This window comes from Lepisma saccharinum, chromosome 4 (assembly GCF_977018435.1).
Source record: "Lepisma saccharinum chromosome 4, izLepSacc3.1, whole genome shotgun sequence".
NCBI classification, from domain to species: domain Eukaryota; kingdom Metazoa; phylum Arthropoda; class Insecta; order Zygentoma; family Lepismatidae; genus Lepisma; species Lepisma saccharinum.
The window spans coordinates 27,649,577-27,675,157 of NC_139232.1; the positions used below are offsets into that span (position 1 = coordinate 27,649,577).

General features: G+C 35.5%; 1 protein-coding gene across 1 annotated transcript in view; it reads left to right on the forward strand.

Annotated features, from left to right (window-relative positions):
* LOC145987118 (sodium-coupled monocarboxylate transporter 1-like) overlaps positions 1–18,453 on the forward strand; it is a 163,637-nt gene extending 145,184 nt beyond the window's left edge. Inside the window, exons 13-15 of the mRNA XM_083121603.1 lie at positions 3,065–3,231; positions 15,710–15,911; positions 18,157–18,453. Coding sequence (XP_082977729.1) covers positions 3,065–3,231; positions 15,710–15,911; positions 18,157–18,270 — 483 coding nt within the window. The 3' untranslated portion in view covers positions 18,271–18,453. The remainder of the gene's footprint in view (positions 1–3,064; positions 3,232–15,709; positions 15,912–18,156) is intronic.
* The last annotated feature ends 7,128 nt before the right edge of the window (positions 18,454–25,581 follow it).

Here is a 25,581-nt window from a genome sequence, read left to right on the forward strand (position 1 = left end):
ATATATACAGGGTGCTTGGAAATTCCCCTTACAAACTCCGAGGACTATTAGAGGGGACTAAGTAGACAATATTTGGAATAGGAACCCATGTCCGGAAACGTACCGTTTCCGTGCTACAACCATGACAATGTGTTGGATGTGCTGTGTTGGTATGCAACCAGGTAGGCAGTACATGACGTCAGAAGATCACCTGATGACCTAAAGTGGAATCATTTATTACAACCATGTCAAATGAGGTGTTACATAAGGTATAGAAGTGAATGACGTGTGACTCAGTTCATAATACAAACAAATTTATTTGGTAACAATTCCAAGGGAACAAAAAAGAGACGTACTATCATTGATCACAATAACACCTGTGTCGACAGTGGAACGCAACAATTTGTTTCTGTCTTCTACACTGGATGTGTCGCATATGGCACTGCTCAACAACAGTGGCTCAATGTGACGACCACCAATGTCATTGCACAGATTATACTGACGAATCATGTTTCGGTACACTCGCTTCATAACATCTGGTGTCCCGTCAATCTCTTGTGCAGCGACCATAACTCGAGCTAACAGTTTGTCCTCTGCCTCTACAGGAGTCTCGTACACCATACTCTTCATACGACCCCAGAAGAAATAGTCCAATGACGTTAAATCTGCCGATCGTGGGGGCCACGCAGTTGGACCACCTCGGCCTATCCATATTTGCCCGAATCTTCGGTTAAGATGTCTCCAAATGTCACGTGTAAAGTGAGCCATCATGCTGAAACCACCGTTCCTGACAGACGTTCAATAGCACAGCATCCAAGAACAGGGCCAATACTTCCTGTAGGATGATCAACTATGCGGAACCTATAAGCCTGGCTGGAAGAAGATATGGCCCGATCACATGACTGTCCAGAATACCTGCCCACACATTGATAGCAAATCGGTGCTGGAATCCCTGGACATGCATCGCATGAGGGTTTTCGTCTGAAGAGATGGCTGTTTTGAGAATTGAGAACACACTCCCTAGTGAATTTACATTCATCTGTGAACAGAACTCGACGTGGAAACTGGTGTTCGTCGATGCAACGGTGCAGAAACCATGTGCAGAAGTTAACAAGTGGTACAAAATCGGATATTCTCAAAGCCTGTACCCTTTGCTGGTGGTAAGGATGTAGTTGTTGGTCGTGCAGAACCGCCCACATGGTGCTGCAAAAAACACCCATTGCACGCACAATTGTTCGCATACTTGTTGACGGGTCCTGTTCAACATGGTGCAGTACAGCCTCTTCTAATTTGGGCATGTGGTGTGTCTTTTGAGCACCACAGTCCTTACTGTCGGCGGTGAAGGTACCTCGTTCTCAGAGCCATTGCCTGGCAAAAAGTGTATGCAACGGAGTCGCACATTGTGGATAATGCTCTTGATACAGCCGACAGGCTGCTTTTCCATTCCCTTCCACTGTGCCATACACAAGGATCATGTCCGTGTATTCTTCAAACGTGTACTCAACCATGTTCATCAGAGATGCACAGGCTCGTGAATTGGACTCCAGGCAGGATACTGCGGCAGGGTAGATGTCACATGCCATCAGGTGATCTTCTGACATCATGTACTGCCTACCCCATTGCATACCAACACAGGCACATCCAACACATTGTCATGGTTGTAGCACGGAAACTGTATGTTTCTGGACTTGGGTTCCTATTCCACATATTGTCTATGCAGTCCCCTCTACTAGCCCTATGAGTTTGTAAGGGGAATTTCCGAGCACCCTGTATATGTATATTATTTACACAGTATTATTTTATAAATGAAACATCATGGAGTAGTATTTACTCGGATATACACTATGAAAGTATGAAAAGGATATAAAACAATATAAAAACAAACTGAATCACACTTTTCAAAAAAAAAAAAAATGTCTTGTGACAGCTATGTATAGTTGCAAATTTACGTAAGTCACATATTACGTAAGTTGGGGGGTTACCGTATACTGTTCCAGAATCCATCTATTGTTAAATATATATAACAGTCCACACTTAAAAATGTAACAACTAAATGGTCCTATAAAAAGGCATTCATCAATTTATCAAGTAGTTGCTACATTAGTCATCCTGCACCATATCTTCCTCTTTCAATTCATCTGAATACATAATTAAATTTAGGATTATTAATACTGTGAATTATTTTTCAACTTTATTTAATACAGAAGATAAATATATCATATATACAAGTATAAACAAGTAATTATTTAAATTCATAGCACAAACACAGTTGAAATTCATTTATTAATATAAGTATATATATAATTTCTCTGGGTTTTTGGCCTGTGTATAAGACCGGCAGCCACCCACCATCGTGAGGAAAATGGGGAGCTGTGAGTGAGTAGCGTAACCCAGTCTCGGAAATCTCCTATAATTGCTGGGGATTCAATGTGCTGACCCCACGTTACCCCATTACCAGTTGAAGATCTCCACACCTCTAGGTAGGATTGTGGGAGGGAGACTGGCAGTCAGGAGATCGGCCTAGGCCCTAGCTGTCGAGCCACGGGTTATTTATTATTATTATTATTATTATTATATATAATTTCATTGATTGATTGATTGATTTGCTTTATGTGCCATTTTTGGCTAATTTCCAAACATGGGGATTAGTGGTGACATGATGAAATTTATAAATAGACACTCACAAACATCCATGCCCTGGCTGGGATTCGAACCCAGAACCCCTGGCATCATAGCACAATGTGCTAACCACTCCACCAAGGGGGGTAGCATATATAATCTCATGTAACTTATGTGAAACGTATAGTGAGTAATATATTATTATCGGACTCTCACAGGGTTCTCCCTGATGGCATAGTGATAATGCCATCGCCTTGTAATCAAGGGAATCACTGATTCGATACCCAGTGGAGGCACATATCCAGTAGTTTGGATCCTACTTTAAACTGTAGGTCCAATCAGAATTAGCTTCTCTCTTCATAAAGTGGACTTAAAACAAAATTCAGTGACTCGCAGCTTCCATTCACAAAATCTGTGTAATAAATGATTCAGTGTCTTTTCATTTCATGTGTCACTCATTTTTTAGGGTGCTTTGGTTGGTGGTGTGTCAGGCGTCATTCTTGTTGCTTGGATCGGAGTTGGTGCTCAGGTTGCAAAAGCCTATGGGCAGTTAGCACCTCCCCCGAAACTTCCAGTCTCAATCAGCGGCTGTTCATATAATATGACAAGAGCTATAATGCCTAAAGTTCTAAGGTAAGCTTTGTGTAGTCATAAGTGGTGTCAGGGGAATGCAAAACAGTTTTTGCACAACCCTCTTGTAAGCCTCGGCGATAATAATAAGATTATTTTTAATGAAAGTTTTATAGTAGACCTACATATTGTGATTAGCTTATTGTGTTTCAATTTTTGGTGGGTAATTGACATGTTGCAATTATAGATCCAGTCGAATTGAACTGCTATAGAATTGTTATTTAATCCTGCATTAGGCGTGCTATTTTCTGTAACATACATAGCCACATTGTGTACACTTACCCTTTAACTATCTTTACAGTATGAAATACGCCATGAATTATAATGCACATTCATGCAGAATGTTCATTTTATGTATTTCTGTTAAGATAAGCTGCAATTTTCTGCTGCTCATTCTGAGTGATGTAATATTATAAAGTTAACGTCAGTTGCAGCATGTTCACTTTCACTCACGTGGTCACTTTCATCACTAGCATACACCTAGGCATCCTCCCCTTCCTCACTAATGCACTTCTGTGTAACATCCGAATCTGCTGTGTTCTCTGTCTTTCAACACTTTGATATGTTTCCTATTAAATAACGGGTGCCCAGAATTAAAGTTACCCAACTCAGAGCCTTCTGTAGCCTGTTTGAGGCATCGTAGAACTCTGAAATTTGGTGAATCCACTATGCAGACCAAGGGGAAGAGCATGGCAATAAAAGAAAAATGGTTCAGTTTTCTGCCACCAGGTTGATATGTGGTGTTGTACTTCCATGATGGGTTGTAATAATGACGTAAACTACTCCAATTGGTTATGGATTTCCCTTAACCTTGCAATCTTGCAATAAACGAGAGATTATTTTCTCACAACTTCCAGCCACTAACAAATTTCTTCCTAATTAATAACTCAGCTAAATCACTTAATGTTATTATTTGTACAACCCACAGGCATGCAACTGATATTAACTCTATAGTATTACACAGCTTTGAAGTGCAACAGAAGAAAACAGCTAAGCTTAGAACAAATACAAAGAAAGAATGTCCAGCTACATAAAAGTACCCATGTGTAGACAGTGTTGCAATCTCTCAATGAATACCGATGGGAGACACTGGTACCCCACATGCCCAATTGCCATAAATGAATCTTTCTTTCTGTTTTGAATAAACTACTATATAAATTAGTTACAGAATTTTTATTATAGTTTTTGTTTTGTTTAATATTCTAGATTTTGATCATTTTCTGTATTGTGAGTGTATTATCTTAATGTTGCACTATAAAACCAGGGACTAACATGGAGAATGTGCTGAAAACTGTAGGGAATGAATGCAAAACACTAGGGAAAAAAGACTACGTCATAATAATTGCTGGTACAAATGCTGTGTCAAGAAATAAGTCTGAAAGCGATACGTGCACTTGACGAAAACTTGAAGAAACTAACACACACAAATGTGGTGGTGGTAAACGTGCCCCACAGGTATGATTTGAAGAAGACATCTTGCATCAATACCGAAGTAAAATCTGCAAATGGTGGTGTTAAGAAACTCTGCAAACGCTATAATAATGTATATATAATATATGTTGACAATGTAAACTGTGAGATGCATACAAAGCATGGTTTGCATCTAAACAATAAGGGGAAGAAATATATGTGTGATAGATTAATGGAGATTATAAACAGGAAAGGTGAAGTTAGTGCGCCCATCCCTCTTGCATGGACAGAAAATTGACAAGACTCCCAAACAGGGAAAAAACGCTCCATTGCACGTAATGAAGCAAATGTAATGCCAAACAATGCTGAGAATCAAGAAGACAGAAAACAGAAGAACAACAAAAATGATGTGCAGTGTAATATTATCTACCAAGCTAACTCCAAAAGTTCAAAAACTCCATGTATATCAACAAGAGAAAGGTGCATTCCGAAAAAATTGAATGATGATTTTTTATTGTAAAAGATAAAACATTCGTACATTTAGAAAATAACCCAATCAACCATCTTAATCATTTGAAATCCTCATCAAATAACCCCCATCACCTGTAAACAGTATTGATACACCCGGACTGAAGACTGCAAGTAAAGTAGATAAAAAAATTCTAAAACAAATGACAAATAACTTCCTTCTGACAATTATGCACAATAATGTACAATCTGCCACGAAAAAAGTAGATCTCATTGAATTATCCTTATATGAATTCCAACCCAACATTCTGACATTAACTGAATTTGGTCTCACCGAAGATGAATCACAATTTTATACACTAGAAGGATATAGCTTGGTGTCAAAATTTACCAGAGAGGAACACAAAAGTGGGGGCATTGCCATTTTTACAAAAACTAGCCTGACAAGGACTAACCATTATGCAACAAAATGGTATTTGAAGCTGCTGGAATTTAAGTTAATATAAATAATCATATTTATACAATAATAACATTATATAGATCCCCAAGCTGTAACATCAATGATTTTCTATCAAAATTAGAGTTACACTGTCAAATTGCAATGTCATCATTCTAGGTGACATAAATATTGATCTCGTTTAAAACAATACAAGAAGTAAAGAGTATATAGATCTTTTTAAATCTCATGGGCTTAAGCAAATTGTAAGAAAACCCACCAGGATAACACTCACTACTGAAACCCTTATAGGGGAGACCGGGGTAATTAGAACAGGAAACAGCCTGTAGAAGTTCCACTGTAAATTACTCAGAAAGTTACTCATGGATTTTTTAAAAATTTCTACCATTTAAAAGGACATCTTTTGCATATTTTTGAAAAAAATTATGACCATACCTGCATTGCAAATACTCGTCCAAAAAAAAAATTGTCATGACACCATAAAATTGTTCCAATTTCCCCATTTGGGGTTAATGGAACATAAGTTAGAAATTTCAACTGAATAGCTTTAGATTGCTGTTGGGGTAATACAAACATCATATATAAATGTCCCATTTACCCTGCAAATTTGAACACAATAGCTCTACTTCTTCTGGAGTTATCAATGAAAATGCTTGTTTAAATAAAATCCCAAGTTAACGTCTTTTTTCATAAAGTTCAATTTCCCAGCTGTGAAGCAAATATGTGTGAATGAAAATCAGTGTTCTATGATTTATTTGAAAGGTTACAGGCCATTCTACAATGTAGTAAAGAAAAAACTTCTAATAGTTACATGTACAATCTGGTATACCCAAGCGAAATCAAGCAAATTACGCAATGTTCTAATAACCCATTTGCAGAAATTTTTGGGGTAATAAGAACTTTGCTTATAAAAACCAGGCAAATTGCCCATAGACAACCAAACTCACATGAAATGATGTGTGCCCTTATGTTTTATTATAGGGGTGAAGAAAATTTTGAAAGGGTTCTTTCATTCACATCCAGTATATGCAGAAGCAGAGAAATACCAAGCATGCGTCACATCATTTTTGCAGGTGTATAATAAAAGTCAAATAAAACTTACTTTTGTGTAGTTATTCCAATAACAAATTTTCTGCATGTAGTTTTAGTGTAGGTACATAGGTATGAAATGTTATTACACCAGTCTTTTCGTTTTAAATTATTCTACATTAACATGTTCCAATAACCCCATGTTCTAATTACCCTGGTCTCCCCTAGATCATATTAGCACTAACATGCCTTTTGACATGATAAAAACAGAGGTAATTCACAATTTAATATCTGACCACAGCACACAACTAATGCAAGTAAACCTGCCCACAAACCATAATATAACAAGAAGATATGCAATAGAATGTAGAAATATTAATGAAGAAGATACCAGGTATCTATCTTATCTTCTAAAAAAAGAATGGACAGAAGTGTACCAGTCTGATACTACAGAAAAAAATTTGGAAAAGTTAATAAAAACCCTTGTATATTACCTAAATGTTGCATGTCCTATTATAAAGAAATATATCTATTTAAATAAAATAGACAAAGATTGGGTCACAAACAAAATTCTGAAAAAAAAAATTGAACTAAAAGCATCCACAGCAAATTCATAGCTACCAAAGATAAAATTTATAATGACACATATAAAAGTAATAAAAAAGCATATGAAAAATTAATTAAATCTGAGAAAGCTCACCATTTATCACAAAAATAAAAAGCAATAATAGCAATAAATCTAAAATCATATGCGATATACCAAACAAGCAAAGAGGGAAAAATAATAATAAAGAACACCCATGAAAAAATGGGTCAACGGATGAATAAAGATTATGATTATGAAGATAAAGAAAATATCTCACTAGCTATAAATGAAACTGAGGTAAAAGACCCAGAGACCATAGCAAAAATATTCAATAACTGTCTTGTGAATGATAACCCAAACACTAGTTTGCAAACAAAACTCAGTGAAAATTTGGGACAACACACAAATGCCATTCAAAACTCTATGATACTGGAAGAAATAAGTAAAAATGACCTTGAGGAAGCTATTAATTCCCTAAATCATGTGATATTGATGGTTGGTCTAACTATCTAGTAAAAAAAATGTACACCCTCTCTACTCCTGCCTCTACAATTTGCTATAAACTCATCAATAAGAAATGGTATATTCCCAAAGATCTTAAAAAAGAGTGTCATAAAACCGATATACAAAAAAGGGCCTAAAACAGACCCCTTAAATTACAGACCAATAGCAATTACTTCACTCTTCACCAAAATTCTCGAAAAAATAATCTCCAATAAAATCCATGATTTTTGCTCCAAATTTAATATTATAAATGAATATCATCATGGTTTTCAAAAAGACAAATCAACAAATTCTGCAACTTTACAATTTATAAAAATAATCACTGAAGCCTTTGTGGACAATGAAATTCCGAGCACAGTATTCCTAGATCTGTCCAAAGCATTTGACTCTCTCAACCGCAACACACTTATGCATAAACTATATAGTTTAGGTATCCGAGGTGTCATACTTAACCTAATTAAGCCATTTCTCTCTGATCAAATACAATGCACTTAAATTGACCACATAGATAATTCATCTATCAACACTATTTACTCCAGCTTTAAATCATCAAACATAGGTGTCCCTCAAGGATCTATACTTGGTTCATTTTTATTCATCCTTTACATCAATGACATACCAAAGAACAACATGACTCAAACTATCACCTATGCAGATGACACTAATATAGTATGTAGGGCAAAAACAAAAGGAATAATTAGAAATTCAGACTTACATCTCAATTTATCAAATAACCCAGTACTATGTAAATGTAAGCCATCAAAAAAACAAATTTCATGATTTTTAATCCTGGCAACAAGAAGAACATTGATAACTTGACGGTTTACTTAGATGAAAATTAACTAGACTATGCTAACCATGTAAAATTTCTAGGATTGATCATTGATAATAAATTAAATTGGGCATGTCATACTGATTATATCTGTGATAAACTCACCAAAAATCTTCATCTATTGAGAATCCTTTCACAATATAATATCAAGGAAATCAATATGAATCTTTATTATGGTCTTATTTATCCTCACTTAGATTACTGTATTACAGCTTGTGGAAGAGAAGCTCACGTACATACAAAATGGGTGTTCACACTTCAAAAAAGGGCTGTTAGACTTATATGCAAAATACCATCCAGATCGACATGCAGAATTGCCTTTCGCGAAAACAAAATTATGACTTCATACTGTTATATATACTGTTTATATGTTTATAAATCTATTATCTATGTACTTAATGACAAAACACAATTTTGAAACGAAGAAATTCATGAACATAATACAAGACAAAGGCAAAACTTTCATATCAAGACTAACAGATTAACTCTGACAGACAGGTCACCACATTCCTCAGGTTTAAAATTCCACAACAACCTTCCCTCTTGGCTAAAAAAAACCCACTCCCTTAAAGAAAAAAAATGCAGCTAATCAAAAAATACCTCACAGACAGAGCTCTGTATGACATTATTGAACTATGAAATAGACTGGGTACAAGTATCAAGTATACAATGAAATTCAATAATGTCATAGAAGGAATAATGTGTATCTAATTTTAAAAAAATCATGCATGTACTTTATATAAACATGTGTGTGTGTGTTTGTGTGTGTGTGTGTGTGTGTATGTATGTTTATCATTGTGAATATAATGTACAATTTATATTAACTTCATTATCACATATGTGCAGCATGTAAAAATTTTTGTTCCTATACTGTAATATCTTGTATACCATAGCTTATATTATATTTTCATGTATCTGACGAAAACCATACCCATGCAAAATGGGTCAACGGATGAATAAAGATTATGATTATAGGTGTGGTAAAAATTGCTATATTTTCGCCATCCTGCATGCAGAAATGAAAATACAAGCTTAAATGTATCCTTTCTGTGAACTATAATAATTTAAATTAATTTAATGATGATTTTAAGGTACCAAATTACCATTTGGGCTCATTATAATCTTATAATTACCTGTAAGACTCTATAATGTACACGTTACACCTCTCATAGAAAGCTACATATCCATAGATCACAGATCCTGGTGCTGCTCATGTATGTAATCATTTGGGGGCTTTACCTATCAAAATCATGAATTATTTTGATGACGGAATATCCTTGAAATATGGAGAGCCTTTTGAGGTATGTTTACTTTCACATTAGTAGAAGGATATCCATGTGCATGTGTGTTTTTTTTAGTGTTTCTTTAAGTAATTCTATTTTCAGTTATTGTCATCTCTGTTTTGGTGTATGTAGGCCCATGTATAGTTAATTGGGTATGTACTTTTAAAGTAAAAATTTAGTCTATTTTTTAAAAAGAGTTGTAAGCAAACAATGAATTATATGATGGACTGTAGTTCTGTTCCTAGGATCTTTAACCAATAAGACGACACATAAATTAACAATAACAACAATTTATTACTGCCAAACGGTAAGATACAAAGTTGTACAATTTCTATAGCATCTTCACCCCTACTATACTACCGACACAGACTATTCAATCCCGTGTAATGTGAGCATAGTTGCCTGTCTGCAACATTCCCCCCTTTGTGAACATTACATGCTAACAATAGTATTTCTTCTTTTACACATACATTAGCTAATACTAAATTATCTTACATGAATATCCCCTTACATATTTTCTCCATTTTTGATTTAGTCACATTTTTAGTTAGTATATCAGCTTCTAGATTTTCTGAATTTACATGTTGAAGATACACATTCCCATTTGCTACATCCAGTTTTACAAAATTATATTTTCTATATATATGTTTAGTTCTTGCCTTTAGAGTGTTACTTGAGATCCAATCAATTGTTGATTTACTATCAGTTTTAACAATCACTGGTCTATTTACAAAATTTTCAACATCTAATTGTGATATTAAACTTATGACCCATTTTATAGCGCACAAACCTTCACATAGTGCAATCAATTCTGCCTCACAAGTAGATAATGCAACCAAACTCTGTAATTTGCTTTTCCAGCTGATGACTGAGTTTCAACCTTGACAAGATAGCCAGTACGAGATTTCGCTTCTACTGCTGTACTCCAGCTTGCATCCGTGCATAATTCAAGCTTACCACCTTCACTTGAAAAATTTAATGCATAATTGCATGTTCCTTTCAAATATCTATATACTCTTTTTAATGCTGTTAGATGTATTTCTCTTGGATCTTTACTATACCTTGACAATTGACTCACACAAAAAGCTATATGTGGTCTTGACCCTACAGATAAATACATAAGTGAACCTAACATTTGTAAGTACTTTGTTTTATCAACTGGTGTTGACTCTTCAAAATTATGCAAATCTTGGTTCAAATCACCTGGTGTTCTCACTGGATTACAATCATGAAGTTCATGCTTCTTTAATATTTTTGAAATATAACTCTTTTGTGACAACCTTCTTCAGTTACAATTATGTCCATACCCAAAAATGAACTTGAACTATTATTCTCTTGAATTACAAAATATTTCTGAATTATTTGCATTATCTTATCTATGCTTTCATTATTTGGACCTACTACCAAAAAATCATCAACATATACTCCTATGTACAAAAGTTCTTGTCCTTTCAGTTTATAGATACATGGATCACTTTCCAGTCTTTTGAAACCTATTTTGGCGAGAACTTGATTCAGTTTCTCATTCCAACAAAGACCTGATTGTGGTAACCCATACAAACTTCTTTGTAATTTACACACTTTGTTTTTATGCCTATCTTCCATGAACCCTTCTGGTTGTTCTATGTATACTACTTCTCTTAAATTACCATAAATATGCAGTTTTTACATCATAGAGGTTTACTTACATTTTGTAATGTGCTCACACAGTTAACAATACACATACTGATTCCATTCTTATTACTGGTGAAAACTAACTCTCATAATCAAGTCCTTCTCTCTGTCCGCAACCAACTGCCACCAATCTTGCTTTTCTTTTGTATATTGTCCCATCCATGTTCTCCTTTGTACTAAATACCCATTTGCTTCTTACGACCTTCATGTTCTCCTTTCTGGGAACTAGTGCAAACATTATGCAATTCTAATGCTTGCATTTCTTCGTTCATTGCAATCTTCCAATTTTCACTGTATGGTGAACTCACAGCTTCATCGAAAGTTTGTGGTACGATATCTTGTGCAAAATTTGTTTGTTCTCTTGCTTTTATCCTCACACATCTCTTCACACCCAGACTTTTAAGTTGATCTTTTTTTCTTTTCAAATTTTCTTTGTGTCTTGTTTTTAACACTTCGTTTGTTTCTCCTTTCTTCCATCCACTTCTTTTGGCTCCACTGTTTTCTATGGTTAACTTATCTGTTTGTATTTCTTCTGGTAGATCTTCAGGTGTTAAGTCAAGAAATATGTCCGGTCCTCTTTCTTCTACCTTCGATTCATGCAAATGCACATTGCTGTTGTCATATTGCTTACTTTCCCTGTCTTATCATGTTTATACTTCAAGTTGTTAAATTCTAGTTGCTCTTGTAAGTTACAATTCATCAGTAAACCTCCACAGTTTCTTTCATCGAACACAACGCTTCTAGCTTCATGTATTTGCTTCATTTTGGGGTTGTACAGTCTGTATGCTTTCCTTCTTCTGGAATACCCAACAAATATTTCCTTTTCTCCCTTTGGTTGAAATTTGCTTCGACACTTCTTCAGAATGTATCTGTATGCCATACATCCATATACTTTCATATGTTTTACTGTAGGCTTCCTTCCCGTCCATTTTTCCATTGCAGTTTTTGTGCCACCATCTTTGGTAGGGATACAATTTTTGATGTACGCTGCCGTTGCAACCGCTTCAGCCCAAAATTCCATGGGTAACCTTGCATCAATTAACATTGTTCTTCCCATATCTAGTAGTGACCTGTTTGCTCGCTCAGCAATACCATTACTTTGTTGACTGTATGGAACAGTTAACTGGTGATCTATACTTTCTTTCTTAAACAACTCTTGAAATTTACTGTTAACAAACTCAGTACCATTGTTTGATCTTACACTTTTTATGCAATTGTTAGCTTCCTTTTCATATTGGTTTTTACATTTTACAAAATAATCAAATGCTTCATCTTTTGTTTTGAGAAAGTATACAAACACCCTTCTACTGTAAGTATCTAAAATAACATACATGTATTTAGCACCTCCCCCCAATGACTCTTTTTCTATAGGTCCACCAGAGGCATGTCGTGAACGCATGCTGTGCATGCGTCAATTGTGGGAAAAAGGACAGCTTGCTCTGCGACGACATTCACATTCATGAGCATTTTTACATTCTAATTTCTTCATATAGGAGAAGTATTTATTTTACACAAGAGCGCTGAACTAAGCTTATATTACATTTCTTGGATCTGAAGTGAAAGAAAGTAATAATTATTTTCCCACAATTGATGCATACGTCACTTCAGATCTAAGAAATGTAATATAAGCTTAGTTCAGCGCTCTCATGTAAAATAAATACTTCTCATATATGATGAAATTAGAATGTAGAAATGCTCATGAATGTCGTCGCAGAGGAAGCTGTCCTTTTTCTCACAATTCACAGATGTGCAGCATGCACCGCATGCATTCACTAGATACCTCTGAGGTCCACGTAAATCCATGTGTATCAAATCCAGTGGTTTCTCACAAATATCATTGCTTTGTTTAAAGGGAAGTTGTACAATTTTTCCCTTTGTGCATGCATCACACAATTCTAATTTATCTTAAGTTTGCTTATAATCTAAATCTCTTACCATATCAATGCCCTTCATTTTATTTAAGTATTTTTCATTCAAGTGACCTAATCTTCTGTGCCACATGTATATCTTATTTTGTACATTACTTTCCAAAGTTAAACATGCATCCTTAATATGACTTACATCTGATCATACATAAGTTTGTAATGTGTACATACGATTCCTTTCCTTTGTTTCTGCCACTAACATGCCATTTTTGTCAATTACCCTTGAAATATTGTTGGAAAACAACACCTCATTATCATGATTAACCAAACCTCTAACTGATAATAAATTCAAATGCAAATCAGGTACATACAATACATCATAAATACACACATCGTGAAATTGGCCATCATTTGTGATTGTTGATACCTTAATGTCACCTTGCACTTTGGCCACCATTGATTTTCCTTCCTCTGCAAGATGCACTTCACTTTGCACTTCTCTTCTATTTATCAGCCAGTCTTCTTTATTTGTCATGTGAGATGTACATCCAGAATCTATATACCTTACCTGCACTTCTCTTCTATCTTCCTGAATGTTGTATACATTGTAAGCAGCTTCCATGTTGTATTTCCATGTGAATCCTGCCTGTTTCGTTTCCCTTCAGTGTTTTAGGAGATGTAGATGTAAAGGTAGACGTAAAAGGTCTCCTAGCTTAACCTTTACCACCTTCTTTATTGTGCCAACATTCTTTCGAAAAATGTCCTACTTTTCCACATGTCCAGCATCTTCGCACAGCTTCTTTCTTCTTCCGATATTTCTTATCCCATGTCTTGTATGCCTGTTCAGATTTTGTCTTTGTAGTTCATTTTATGCAACCTAACCTCCTCTTCTTTTAAGGTATCTTGCACTTCTTCAATTGTCGCACCCCTTTGTGCTCGTAATACTGCTGTGACGTTATCATACTTTTGATGAACACCCCATACAATATGGTACAATACTTCTCGTGTAGTAATTGGTTGACCCAATCCAGCACTTTTTGACATTATGTTTCGTGCTCTCAAAACATATTCGTCAACACTTTTCTTCCCACCCATATTTATATTCTTCATTTCCACACCGATATCTATTATTTTGTCCAGTGTGTTTCCCATGTGAATACATTTATTCCGTTTCTAGGATCTTTGACAGATACGACAATGCATAAATTAACAATAACAACAATTAATTACTGCCAAACGGTAAGATACAAAGTTGTACAATTTCTATAGCCTCTTCACCCCGAGACCGCCATACTACCGGCACAGACTATTCAATCCCATGTAATGTGAGCATAGTTGCCAGCCCGCAACATGGATATACAGATTTTGCAAAAAGTATTGTCCCCCAGAAAGAAAAAAAATTGAAGTAGTTCGTAAATTAAAATGTCAAATTTTGTTTGTAAACATCAAGAGTAAAACTCACAATTTTGTTTGTATTTTTGGTATTTTTTGTCACTTTTTTGCCACCTTTGTCTAATCGCGACAATGAATGAGTGATGATTGGATATAGTTGATGGAGGGACAAATACAAGAAATGCCCATGCTCATGCCAAGACTAAACCTAGGAACTTCTGCAGCAAGATCAAAAGTTGATCACTTAACATGCGAAGCATGCCGAACCAATGCATTGCTGTATGTAGCATAACAGTTTTCAGTTTATATTCTTATACCTAATAGTCTCGCACTGTGCCCATGATGTCTAAGCATCAGGCTTTAGGCTCTGGCTGCAGGACCCTGCTGGTTTAAGTCTCCTGGGAGGGATGTATTACAACTTTTCCCCTGAGATTTTGGATTTTGACCAGTGTATGGTACCAGTGGCAACTCACCATCATGACGAAATTGGGGAGCTAGGAGTGAGTAGTGTAACCTTGCCTGGGAAATCTCCTACAATGGCTGAGGGTTCGATGTGCTGACTCCACGACACCACATTACCGGTTGAAGATCTCCACACCTCTAGGTAGGATTGTGGGAGGGAGATAGGCCAAGGTGCTTCCAGGGCTGTAGAGCCATGGGTTATGAATTTTTTGTTATGTATGGGACCAGTGGCCACCAACCATCATGAGGAAATTTGGGATCTACGAATGAGTATCATAACCTGATCATGGAAACCTACAACAACAAAGGGAGTTTGTCGTGCTGAGCACACATCACCCCATAACTAGTTGGATGATCACCCACCTCTGCTGATATGTGTGGGAATGAGGCCAGCAGTTGGTAGGTAGGATCTGGCCCTCAAGGCCTGTTGACCCATAGGTGGTTGTTGTTGTTGTACCTAATGGACATTCATTTATATTGCAGTATCCCTTATTCATATTTCCCTCTCTTTTATTACAGTACTGAATATACAGCACTTCCATTGTATAACCTATCCTACTTGTGGTATGCAGCAACAGGTGTTTTAACTTGCCTGGTTGTAGGGCTGGCTGTGAGCTTTGTTACTGGGCCACATAAGGTCGAAGAAATTGATCCTGATCTCCTAGCACCATTTGTTAATTGGCTTCTGAGAAGGTTTTACAAAGGCAAAAATTATCCAAAGGTAAGATTTTCTTTTAGATCCCAATACAGGATCAGTCTTCTGCATTTATTATAGTGCAAATACAAATTTCCTTGTTTTTCTGTGCACTGTTTCTGCACTTCTCTACAGATTTCACTACTTAAATTAGTCACTTTAATATAGCCCCCTTTCGCCATTATATTGACTTAGTGGAGGTGTAATTAATGACTAAGGTTCAATTTCGTCAAATAATCCTTTTCTGTGAAGTTTCATCAAAATTTTCTTGGAATTTCTCTAGTGAAAATTCCCCAATGGCGTAGTGGTAATGTAGTCACTTTGCAATTAAGGGATCCCAGGTTCAATACCTGGTAGAGGTACAAGTGGTTTGGATCCCACTTTAAACTGTAGGTCCAGTCCCAATTAGTCTCCCTGTGCATAAAGTGGACCTAAATTCAAAGCTCAAACTCGAGTGAAAATTGAAGCAAGTGGTCAACATGCTGGATTCTAACTATAATCCCTTCATGTGTCATGCCTATCTTTGAGAAAATTAAGTTTTTACTGTTTTGGCTTGAGATAATTCCAAGAAGCTTGCATGGAAAGTGAACAAAATAATTGGATGTTACCCTGAATTAAGTATGAACACTATGTGATTTTTTATATTTTGACAGGGGTTGTGCAGACAGTTTTCTAGCTTTATGTGTAGGTAGGCAAGAAAATCATAGATTTTGCCATTTTCTGTACATGAGCATCAAAATCAACTCACATGTAGCACTCAGCAAATACTTGCTAAGAATACAACATGGACTGCATCTGGTTTTCCAAGCACTGATAAACCTATAATTTTATTTTGATGTATTATTTTTTAGTGCAAGCATAATGTAATATGGCCCATGACAAATTGGTGAAGAAATATTTGTAGAAGTTGTAAATAGATCACGTAGCATTTTTCAACTTTTCTTTGCAAATTTTAAATCTACTTGATCTGTGATTCAAAATAATTTGATGAAACTTTGGGTGGAAACTCACAGAACAGAAGGGAGTGGAGAAGGATATGGATGGGAACAGTGAAAAGTGGTGGACTAGAACTGTAGCAGTCTGGAGTGTTTCTTCCAATACCATGTCAGTCAGTATTTTATCTATATGACACCACAGTCAGGTGGGCCCAGCCCAGTTTTCCCTACATGCAGTTAGAAAACACGAAATACTGCAATGGTATTGTAAGTGAAATTGGACATGCTCAAGATTGTGGATGAAAATATGTTTTTCTTTATGTTGCACCATGTATACCATGCTGTACATTTTTCCAGAAGTGTCTAGAATACATTTTCGGAGTGTAAGGAACTAAGCTCAACCATTTTTTAGAATTTGTCAGTTCACAATTTTGGAATAAAGCTTTTAAAATTATATTTGGTAGTTTACGATATGAGTGGTGGCAATATCACAAACCTTTTTACTATGATAACTGCTATAAATGTAAAGTTTTTGAGTAGCAGTTCTTACAATTTTGAGATAACTTGGAGGATTAGTCTCACATTATATTTGAACAAAAGCAGTCACCACATTTTAAGATGGTAGGCAAAAACTGATTTTCCTGTATTGGGAGATCTTTAAATTATGCTCATATTTGACTAGGTTACATTTAATAGATGAAGAAACCCAAGTCTCAGCAGTGTCAGGACTAAGCTCTGAGGTTTTTATAAAAACTCTGTAATATAGTGCGTGGTTTAGGAAGGGTAGGGAAAAAGTCACTAATTTTGTGACTGCAATAACTGCTTTCTAAATTTGCTTTAACTAGATACATCCAATGAGCGATTTGGTTTTGCAAACATTTCTCTATGTTCATGAGTAGTTTAGAAATGTAGTGGATTCACTTAATCATATCAACCACAAGATTGTTGACTACTGCTCTGTTCGCACCTGTAAATTAAACTATCTTACTCCTACAATGAGCATTCTGCAATGCTTTGCTATGTGCTTCACCACTCTGCACTGTCTGTTGTCAAAGCTCTAAAATGTTATTGTTTCAAAATCAGCGCTGCTCCACTTCATGGCAATCTGTCTCTTTCTATCCTCAAGGATAACAAGGTTTGTTAATAACTTGATATGTCTATTCATAATTTATTTGTAGATTCAAAGTGCTTTATCTGGAGAAACTCCTGCATTTGTTTCCTTTAACTGAATAGATATATTGTTTTCCTTCATGCAATGTCTATATGTAATTCAAACTTTTGACATTGTTACATTAAAGTTTGTGCTCTCAAATATTTCTATGTGTTTGTTTTTGCAGACTAAAAGTTCAAACAGCATAGAACTAAATCTTAATGAGAAAAATCCCTCCTCTCAAGCTGTTGGTGTAGAAAATCCTGCACTGGTGACTGAAGATGAGACAAGCAAGAATTGACAAAGCAGCTGAGTAGTTACAATTTAACTAGAAGTACAAGGACAAATTAATTGCATAATTTTATTGTTCAAATTAATTGGTTTCATTTAAAAAATTGAAACCAATAATTATGTACAAATGAATGTAAAAAATATTTTTAACTTGTGATATATTTTATGTGAATAAATGAGAGAATAATTTCTATTAATATTTTTATTGCACTTGTGTTATATGTGTGTTAATATAGCCAAATTTGTGGTAGTCAAAAGTGGAAGACAAGCAAAGTAAAATAAACCAAATCAATCAATCAATCAAAGTACAGAGTTATTTCAAGTGCATGGTCTTTGGATGGAGAATAAGAAAGTAATGCTTTGATGTGATGTAATGCACAAAACCACTATATAGTTGTTGATTACTGGAGCAGAAAAGAACATACATAAAAGAACGATGATACCTGAATTATATATTTGCCGCAATGAATATTTCCAGTAACATTGATGGGCACCTAGGTGACTGTAATGTTTAGTGGTTGACCAATGATTTTGCCACTAAAACAGGTTGAATCCCCACAGGGGTGGCATTGGTTCACAATCAATAATTTTGTGTATTACTGTCAAAACATAGAGAAAAGTAAATTAATTTAAACAATTATTATTACTTCATTGTTCATATAAAATTAACGAGTTTATTCTGCTAATTAACTAGATACTTTTGGAACTTTGTAACTAAAACCATTACATTTTCAAGTAAGAAAACTAACAGTTACTTTTATTTTCATGTTTTGCATGGAAGACAATTTTCTTCACCCAAAGATTGGAAATATCTTTTGGGACTGGTGCTGCCATATAGACAGCAGATTTGGTAGCATGGTGTAATGGTAGATAATAGTACTAGCATATCTTGGGAGTTAGTGTAAAAAAATCACACAGGCAGGTGAATGTGATGATGATTTACGTCCTTTTATTTGAAGTCTTGTACGTGGTATGTGGCAATTTTGCTAGGAACCTAAAAATGCAAGAGCTAGTGTGTAACAAATTTTGTGCACTGTTGAGAAAAGTGTGGCAGAGACCCTAGCCATGATGACACAAGTGATTGGTGAAGAAAGCATGAGCCATGCATGGATGTTTGAATGGTATGCTTTGTTCAAGATTGGTTGGACATCCATTGAAGATGATGAACATGCAAGGGGACCCCCTCAGCCGATCAACACCTAAAATTGTTGCCAAAATTTAACAGTTTATTCATGTGGGTTGACATTGAACCATTCGTCACCTTCCTGCAGGGTGCAGGGTTATGATAACCCTGGTGATGAGAGTTTGGTTTAAAGTTACACCACCACAGAACATGGCTTCTGGGATGCTTTTTTTTAAAGAAACAGCAGAATTGCGAGGACCAGTGTGTATGTGTGGAAAAGGGTCTACTGCAAGTTTGATGGCAGCCAATAGATCCAAGGTGACCTTTTGACCAGCTGGTAGCACCAGTCTCGAACATTTTAGATATCACCTCGTACTTTATAGAATTTTACTTTGAACACATGTACACATACATACATGCATGTGTGTGTGTGTGTGTGTGTGTGGCAACAACATGTTATGGCTCTGAGCATCCCACAATGGCAGAGATGATGTACTGTTGATGGTTTACCATGTGGCCTTTCCAGTTATATCCAAGGTATCTGCTGACCAATGACAGGTCCTGTATTCCTTTGATATGGAGGGTTAGGTGTAGAGTTGACAACTCTGCCCTGTGTAAACAACTACCATGAAACAGCAACATGAGGCATGGGATCTTCCTAGTCTTGCCTGTTAAAATGAAGATTCAAGTATAGTTCACAACTAAAGAATGCAAAGAGCTATCAATTTCCTGCTTATCAGGCTGTGTTATGTGCTTCCGTGTAGCCTTTTCACATTTGAAGCAGTACACATGGATGTTTCTTAGTGAGTGTCCCTTCATTAATTTCATCTTTATCATAATTAGTCAAAAGTGACAGAAAAGTGATTCAAAGTAAGCTCCTTGATATACTACGAGGTAAATTTAAAAATAAGAGCCAATTACAATATACAGGGCTATTCTAAATGATCTTCCAGATTTCCAAGTTTAATATCTCACGTTTATTTAGTCACAATGACATGCAAATTATTTTAAATAAAAGAAAAACTCAAAAAGTTTTTTTTACATACATACGTGTTATGTTCCACGTCAAAGGTGCTCAATATGAGTGCCTTTTGTAAATCGGCACACATCAACCCGATAATCAAATTCTTGCCACACACTTCCCAACATCTCCGAGTCAATGGGCACAACTGCTTCTTGGATGCGTACTCGAAGTTCAGGTAAGTTGTTAGGTAGGGAAGGCTCATACACTTGGTTTTTAACATATATAATAACATATTATAATAATTACTTATAAAAAGTGACTGGCAACAGTAATTAGATCATGCCTGCCAAGTAATATTATCTAGTCCATTGGCCACCGAGCAATCATGTTTTTGGTAGTCAGCTGTTTGTTAGTGTGTGTTAAAATGGCTGCATGTTTACACAATCCTCCAGTCAAGGAGTACGGTCTCTGATTCAATTTCTTAATGCCAAAGGCAAAATGTTGCCGAAATTCATGGAGAATCATGCAAAGGGTATGGTCGACATGCACATGAGTGAAGGATAAGTATGGCAATGGTGTGCAATCACACCCAAAAATTCTCCATGAAGTTTAGAATAAAATTTCTGTTATTTAATAACTTCTCCTCGTACATTTTTAAATTTTCTTATCTGATATTAAAAGTGATAAATTTCAGGTATTTTCATATTATTTGTAGTCCAAAAATTATATAATAGACTAACATGAAGACTTCAACATCAACCACTCACCTTATAGTTATGGTTTTAACATGGAAATTCACAAATTTGACACATCATACAATACAAAAACAATAATTTCCATATGAACCCATCCCATTATGAAATTCTGCACCCAAATAGTCAATTGATGTCTTCAAAACATATATTTAAAAAAAATAAGTTAAAAGAGGTGTTTTTGAGATTTAATTTTTTTTTCAGGTTTCTGGAAAATTACAAAATTCAAAGAGCACAGTCGTGTTGCATTTCAAATTAAAGCTCATTAAAAGCAGAAGAGAATGACACCAATTTTAGCTCTCTGGTTCAAATAGTTTTTGATCTACAGCTATTTAAAGATTTCGGAATGTCGTAAAATTTTGGGATTTTTGCTTTTTTGAAAGTCAATAACTCAAAAACTAAGAGCCGAAAAAATCTGAAATTTGGCAGTTTTTGTCCTCTTGATAGGTGCTATGGATAAACAAAATCCTGTAAATCTGAATCCTAAAGGTTCAAAAATATTATTTTTTGGTTTGTTTGACATGGAATGACCCAAATATATATTTGAAACTACAATTTGTGCTCAAAGTGTTACTATTGCTGTAAAGAAATAAAAATTTCAATTTAGTGCCCCTTACATGAGTTAATAATCCTTTATATTGACTCAAATAATAAGTTTATATGTTTCAGTGAGGATTCAATCATCCCAGAGTAGGCAAATAATTTTTTTCTCATTTTATAATTTTTAGACCTTATTATGCTAACATGTATGCAATTCCCAAATTTGAATAATCACTCTGTATATTGAAACAAAATTGCATTGGTTTTGCATTATAGATGTCTCAAATACTATTCTAAAGCTGTTTGTACATGATGAAATGACTCATGAAAAGTCATTGAATTAAACTCTTAAAAAGAAAATGATATCAGAGACCACATCATATTTCTTATTGGATGCAAGGTTAGGCCCAAGAATTTCTATTGAGCCTGACTGTCAATCAATCAGAGCACATGCTATTGAAATCGTTTATCAGAAACAAGCGTTAAGGTACAGAATACTATTTATTTCTATTCTGTGCTGAAAAGAAAGTGCCGTGGAAAGTGTAAACACATTTTTGTGACTTGCGAATAGATATGGGAAAAACTGCTTAGCGGTAATCCCAAGTAAAATGTAAATAAATAAATAAATTGTGACTTGCGAGAAAGGAAAGGAGGAATGGTGGAACATTCTCATCTGTATTTATTGAATTGCAATTATACAACTGAGAATGATGTATATGCATTACTTCAGCAGTGAGTAATGTGATAATAAAATATATTCAACAACCTACCATAATACATACAATTCTGTGTTGCTCTTCAATTGAAATTTAGATGAATTTATTGAAAACAACTATATGTATGTTTGTAGAAATGAGATTTTTATCAAATTATTTGCTGTGTTCACATTGTTTTTCTGGTGTCTTAGATTACATATAGACTATTACCATAATACTGAGAAAATACATCAATATCACACTCACTTCTTTCAAGTTTCTCATATGACCTACGTCTTCCTTTGGATAGAAAATTATCATATTTGTTATGACTAATCACTACTCTATTTCTTTTAATGCCATATGCACTGCCACGTTTTGATAAAATGTGAACTTGTCCTATTTTTCTTTGATTGTGCACATGTGCAATTTCAGTCCATCCAAGATTTCCAATAGGAATGCAGTTTCAATTGACAACTTTTAATTGTCAAGTTAAACATTCAATTCAACGACTTGTTCATGATTCATTTGATCATGTACAGTGTCTCTCAAAAGTTTTAGGACAACAACATTTTAAACTAGGCAACCCAATTTACACAAGCCGTTGGTGGGTTGCGTGCAGAGTTAGGCTCAATTTCAGGGTTGCCACGTGCACAATAGATATTTATAAAATACGCAAAAGAAATATAAACAATTATTATTGTATAAAATTATTAAAAATATCACTATTATATCGCAAATGACAAAATTCTTTCTGAAAGAAAAAAATAGGTTTCTAGTATTTCATCGCTGATGAGTCTACAGTAAGGAAAAGAGGTGAGAGGAAACGAAAGGTTACAAAGGAGAGGAGAAAGAGAAAGCGAAAGGAGAAGAGGAAAGGTAGAGGAGAGAAGAAAGATAGGATAGACAAGGAGAGGAGATGTAGTGAGGAGAATGGAAAAAGATTCGAGGAGAGATGAGGAAAAAGAACAAAGAAGAGAAAAGAGGAGGAACACGAGAGGAGAGGAGGAGACGAGAAGAGGGAAGTGGAGAGTAGAGTAAAGGAGAGAAAAAGAGAAGAACGAAAAAAGAGAGTGCAGTGGAGTCGGAAATCTAAGACAGGAAAGGAGATAAGAGGAGTGGAGAAGAGTGGGATGAAGATAAGATGCGAGAAAAGTAGGGAAGGCGATATGAGATAAAAGCAGAACAGAAAGAGGTGTAAGGAGAAGGAACTGGAGAGAAGAGGTAGTTGCAGAAAATATCGTCTGAGCGTCAAGAATGGATGCATTGGTCAAATTATCGACATGAAACATTCAATAACATTTTGAAATGTATTGGAGAATATATTAGATCGGTGCGAAATGCCTTTTGACTGAGTTCAGATCAAATTAAAATCTTCCATGTAAGATCTTTGATTTTACCTGCGATTACACCACTAAAAAAATGAACGTAATTTTTAATATTTATAAGAATTATTCATTTTTTCTCCACTTCTCCGTTCGTTGAAATTGAGATTTTGTAATTCAATATTTCCCCTCCCCACATCGTTAATTCCAAACTGAATCATTCCGTTTCACACAGCGTGGACAATGAACACAATGGGATATGTCTAAAACTTACGAAAATTTTCTGCCACCGTAAGGGTTTGAACCTATGACCATCAGATTGACAATCCTGAACGGTAGCCATTACCCTACAATCTTTCGCTCCTTAAGCCAGGTAGAAGGAGCTGACCAATGTGAAATGTAGATGCAACTCTCCTGCATGTAACGTGCAAACAAGTATTGTTTGTAACAAAGGAAACGAAAGCAGTAAGACTCGGCAAAAACATTTAATGGAGAATTGCACATGGTGAGAACTTTTCATTCGATATTTGCGGAGGTATCCTTGCACTGAACTCAAGTGGGAAAAGGGGTAAAATTAGCATGTCCTGAATTGCCACACATATAAATAGTTATTTCATTAATATTTGTCAATGTCTTTGAAGCAGTACACAATTATCGTTAGAGTGTCATAATTCACGATCTTATATATAAAAATATCCCGTTGAATGTGTGTCAATTCATTTATTTGTTTATTATTTTTTTAATAAATTTCATATGCAGAACAATGCATCCACTATATACTGCTCTTACAAATAATGTTACCATGCTCTTGTTTAATGGAAGGGATTCTTTTTTAAGGAACATCTAGTATGGAGGATCGAACGTGGGACCGCAATGCTTTCAAGAACTCTAACCAATACCCTACGCCCTTTGTTTTCTTGGAGCTACAGTTCCTAATTATTCTGTCGCCTCAATATTGTAAACGTTATCTGCAAAAAAGAAGTTAAATACTCAGATATAGCTCTGTACTTCTAGAATTACTTTATACACATGCATTTGAAATTTAACTCTGAATTTCTTTCTTCGTATTGGTATATCTAAGCTTGTGAATATATTTTATTTGTAATTTTATAACTGTTTCACGAACATCTACGAAATAGTTCCTTATAACTTGGAATATGGTGAATAGATATGAAATGTCTTGAAATTAATTTTCGACCACTAGATTTTGGCAAGGGAATTATGTGTGATCCGTTTCCAGTCATTCATTGCTTAAACAAACGTTTTAAAACTACGTGGAATTTTCATTCTGGGATACGTTACTTGCTACATGTATGCGAACTACACTCTGTCCCACTTATCTCTGGAGCAGGTGAACGAAAAAAAGTATCTGAGCAGCGATGAACACGTGAGAGAGGAATGGGATTGCATGGAGGGAGGAAAACCGCTGCAGTTACCAGCCTTCCCAGCAGCGTGCACTGATTTGCTCTGTCCACTCGATCCCCTCTCCCCACTTCTCTTCCGCTATGCGCGGCTTTGCTCCAGAGATCCTGGGACAGGGTACAGTTAATTGTTTCTCAAAAGGTATCATCTATGTCTGTATGCCACACATTGAATTCTTACTCACATGGAAAAAAAATGTCAATTTGTATTCAGGGGTAGTTTCACAGTTACAAACTATTTTGGCCTTGATGAGAAGTTTAGTGTAAGTAGGCATTTTGTTTATAATTTTGAAATTGAGGTCGTCTAAGGTTGAAATCCTCATATTAAGGGCTTGAACTCGTCATCCCAAGAGGTTGAAGATCGTCCTCTACTTTGTGCGTGACCTTCTTTATTTTTCTATTCATAATTCATCCTCATCGTTGCGATTAGCCAAAGGTAAGATAAGAAAAGTCCTCCTCCGTGACAGTGCGGTCAAAGGAGCTGTGCTTTGGACTCGGACT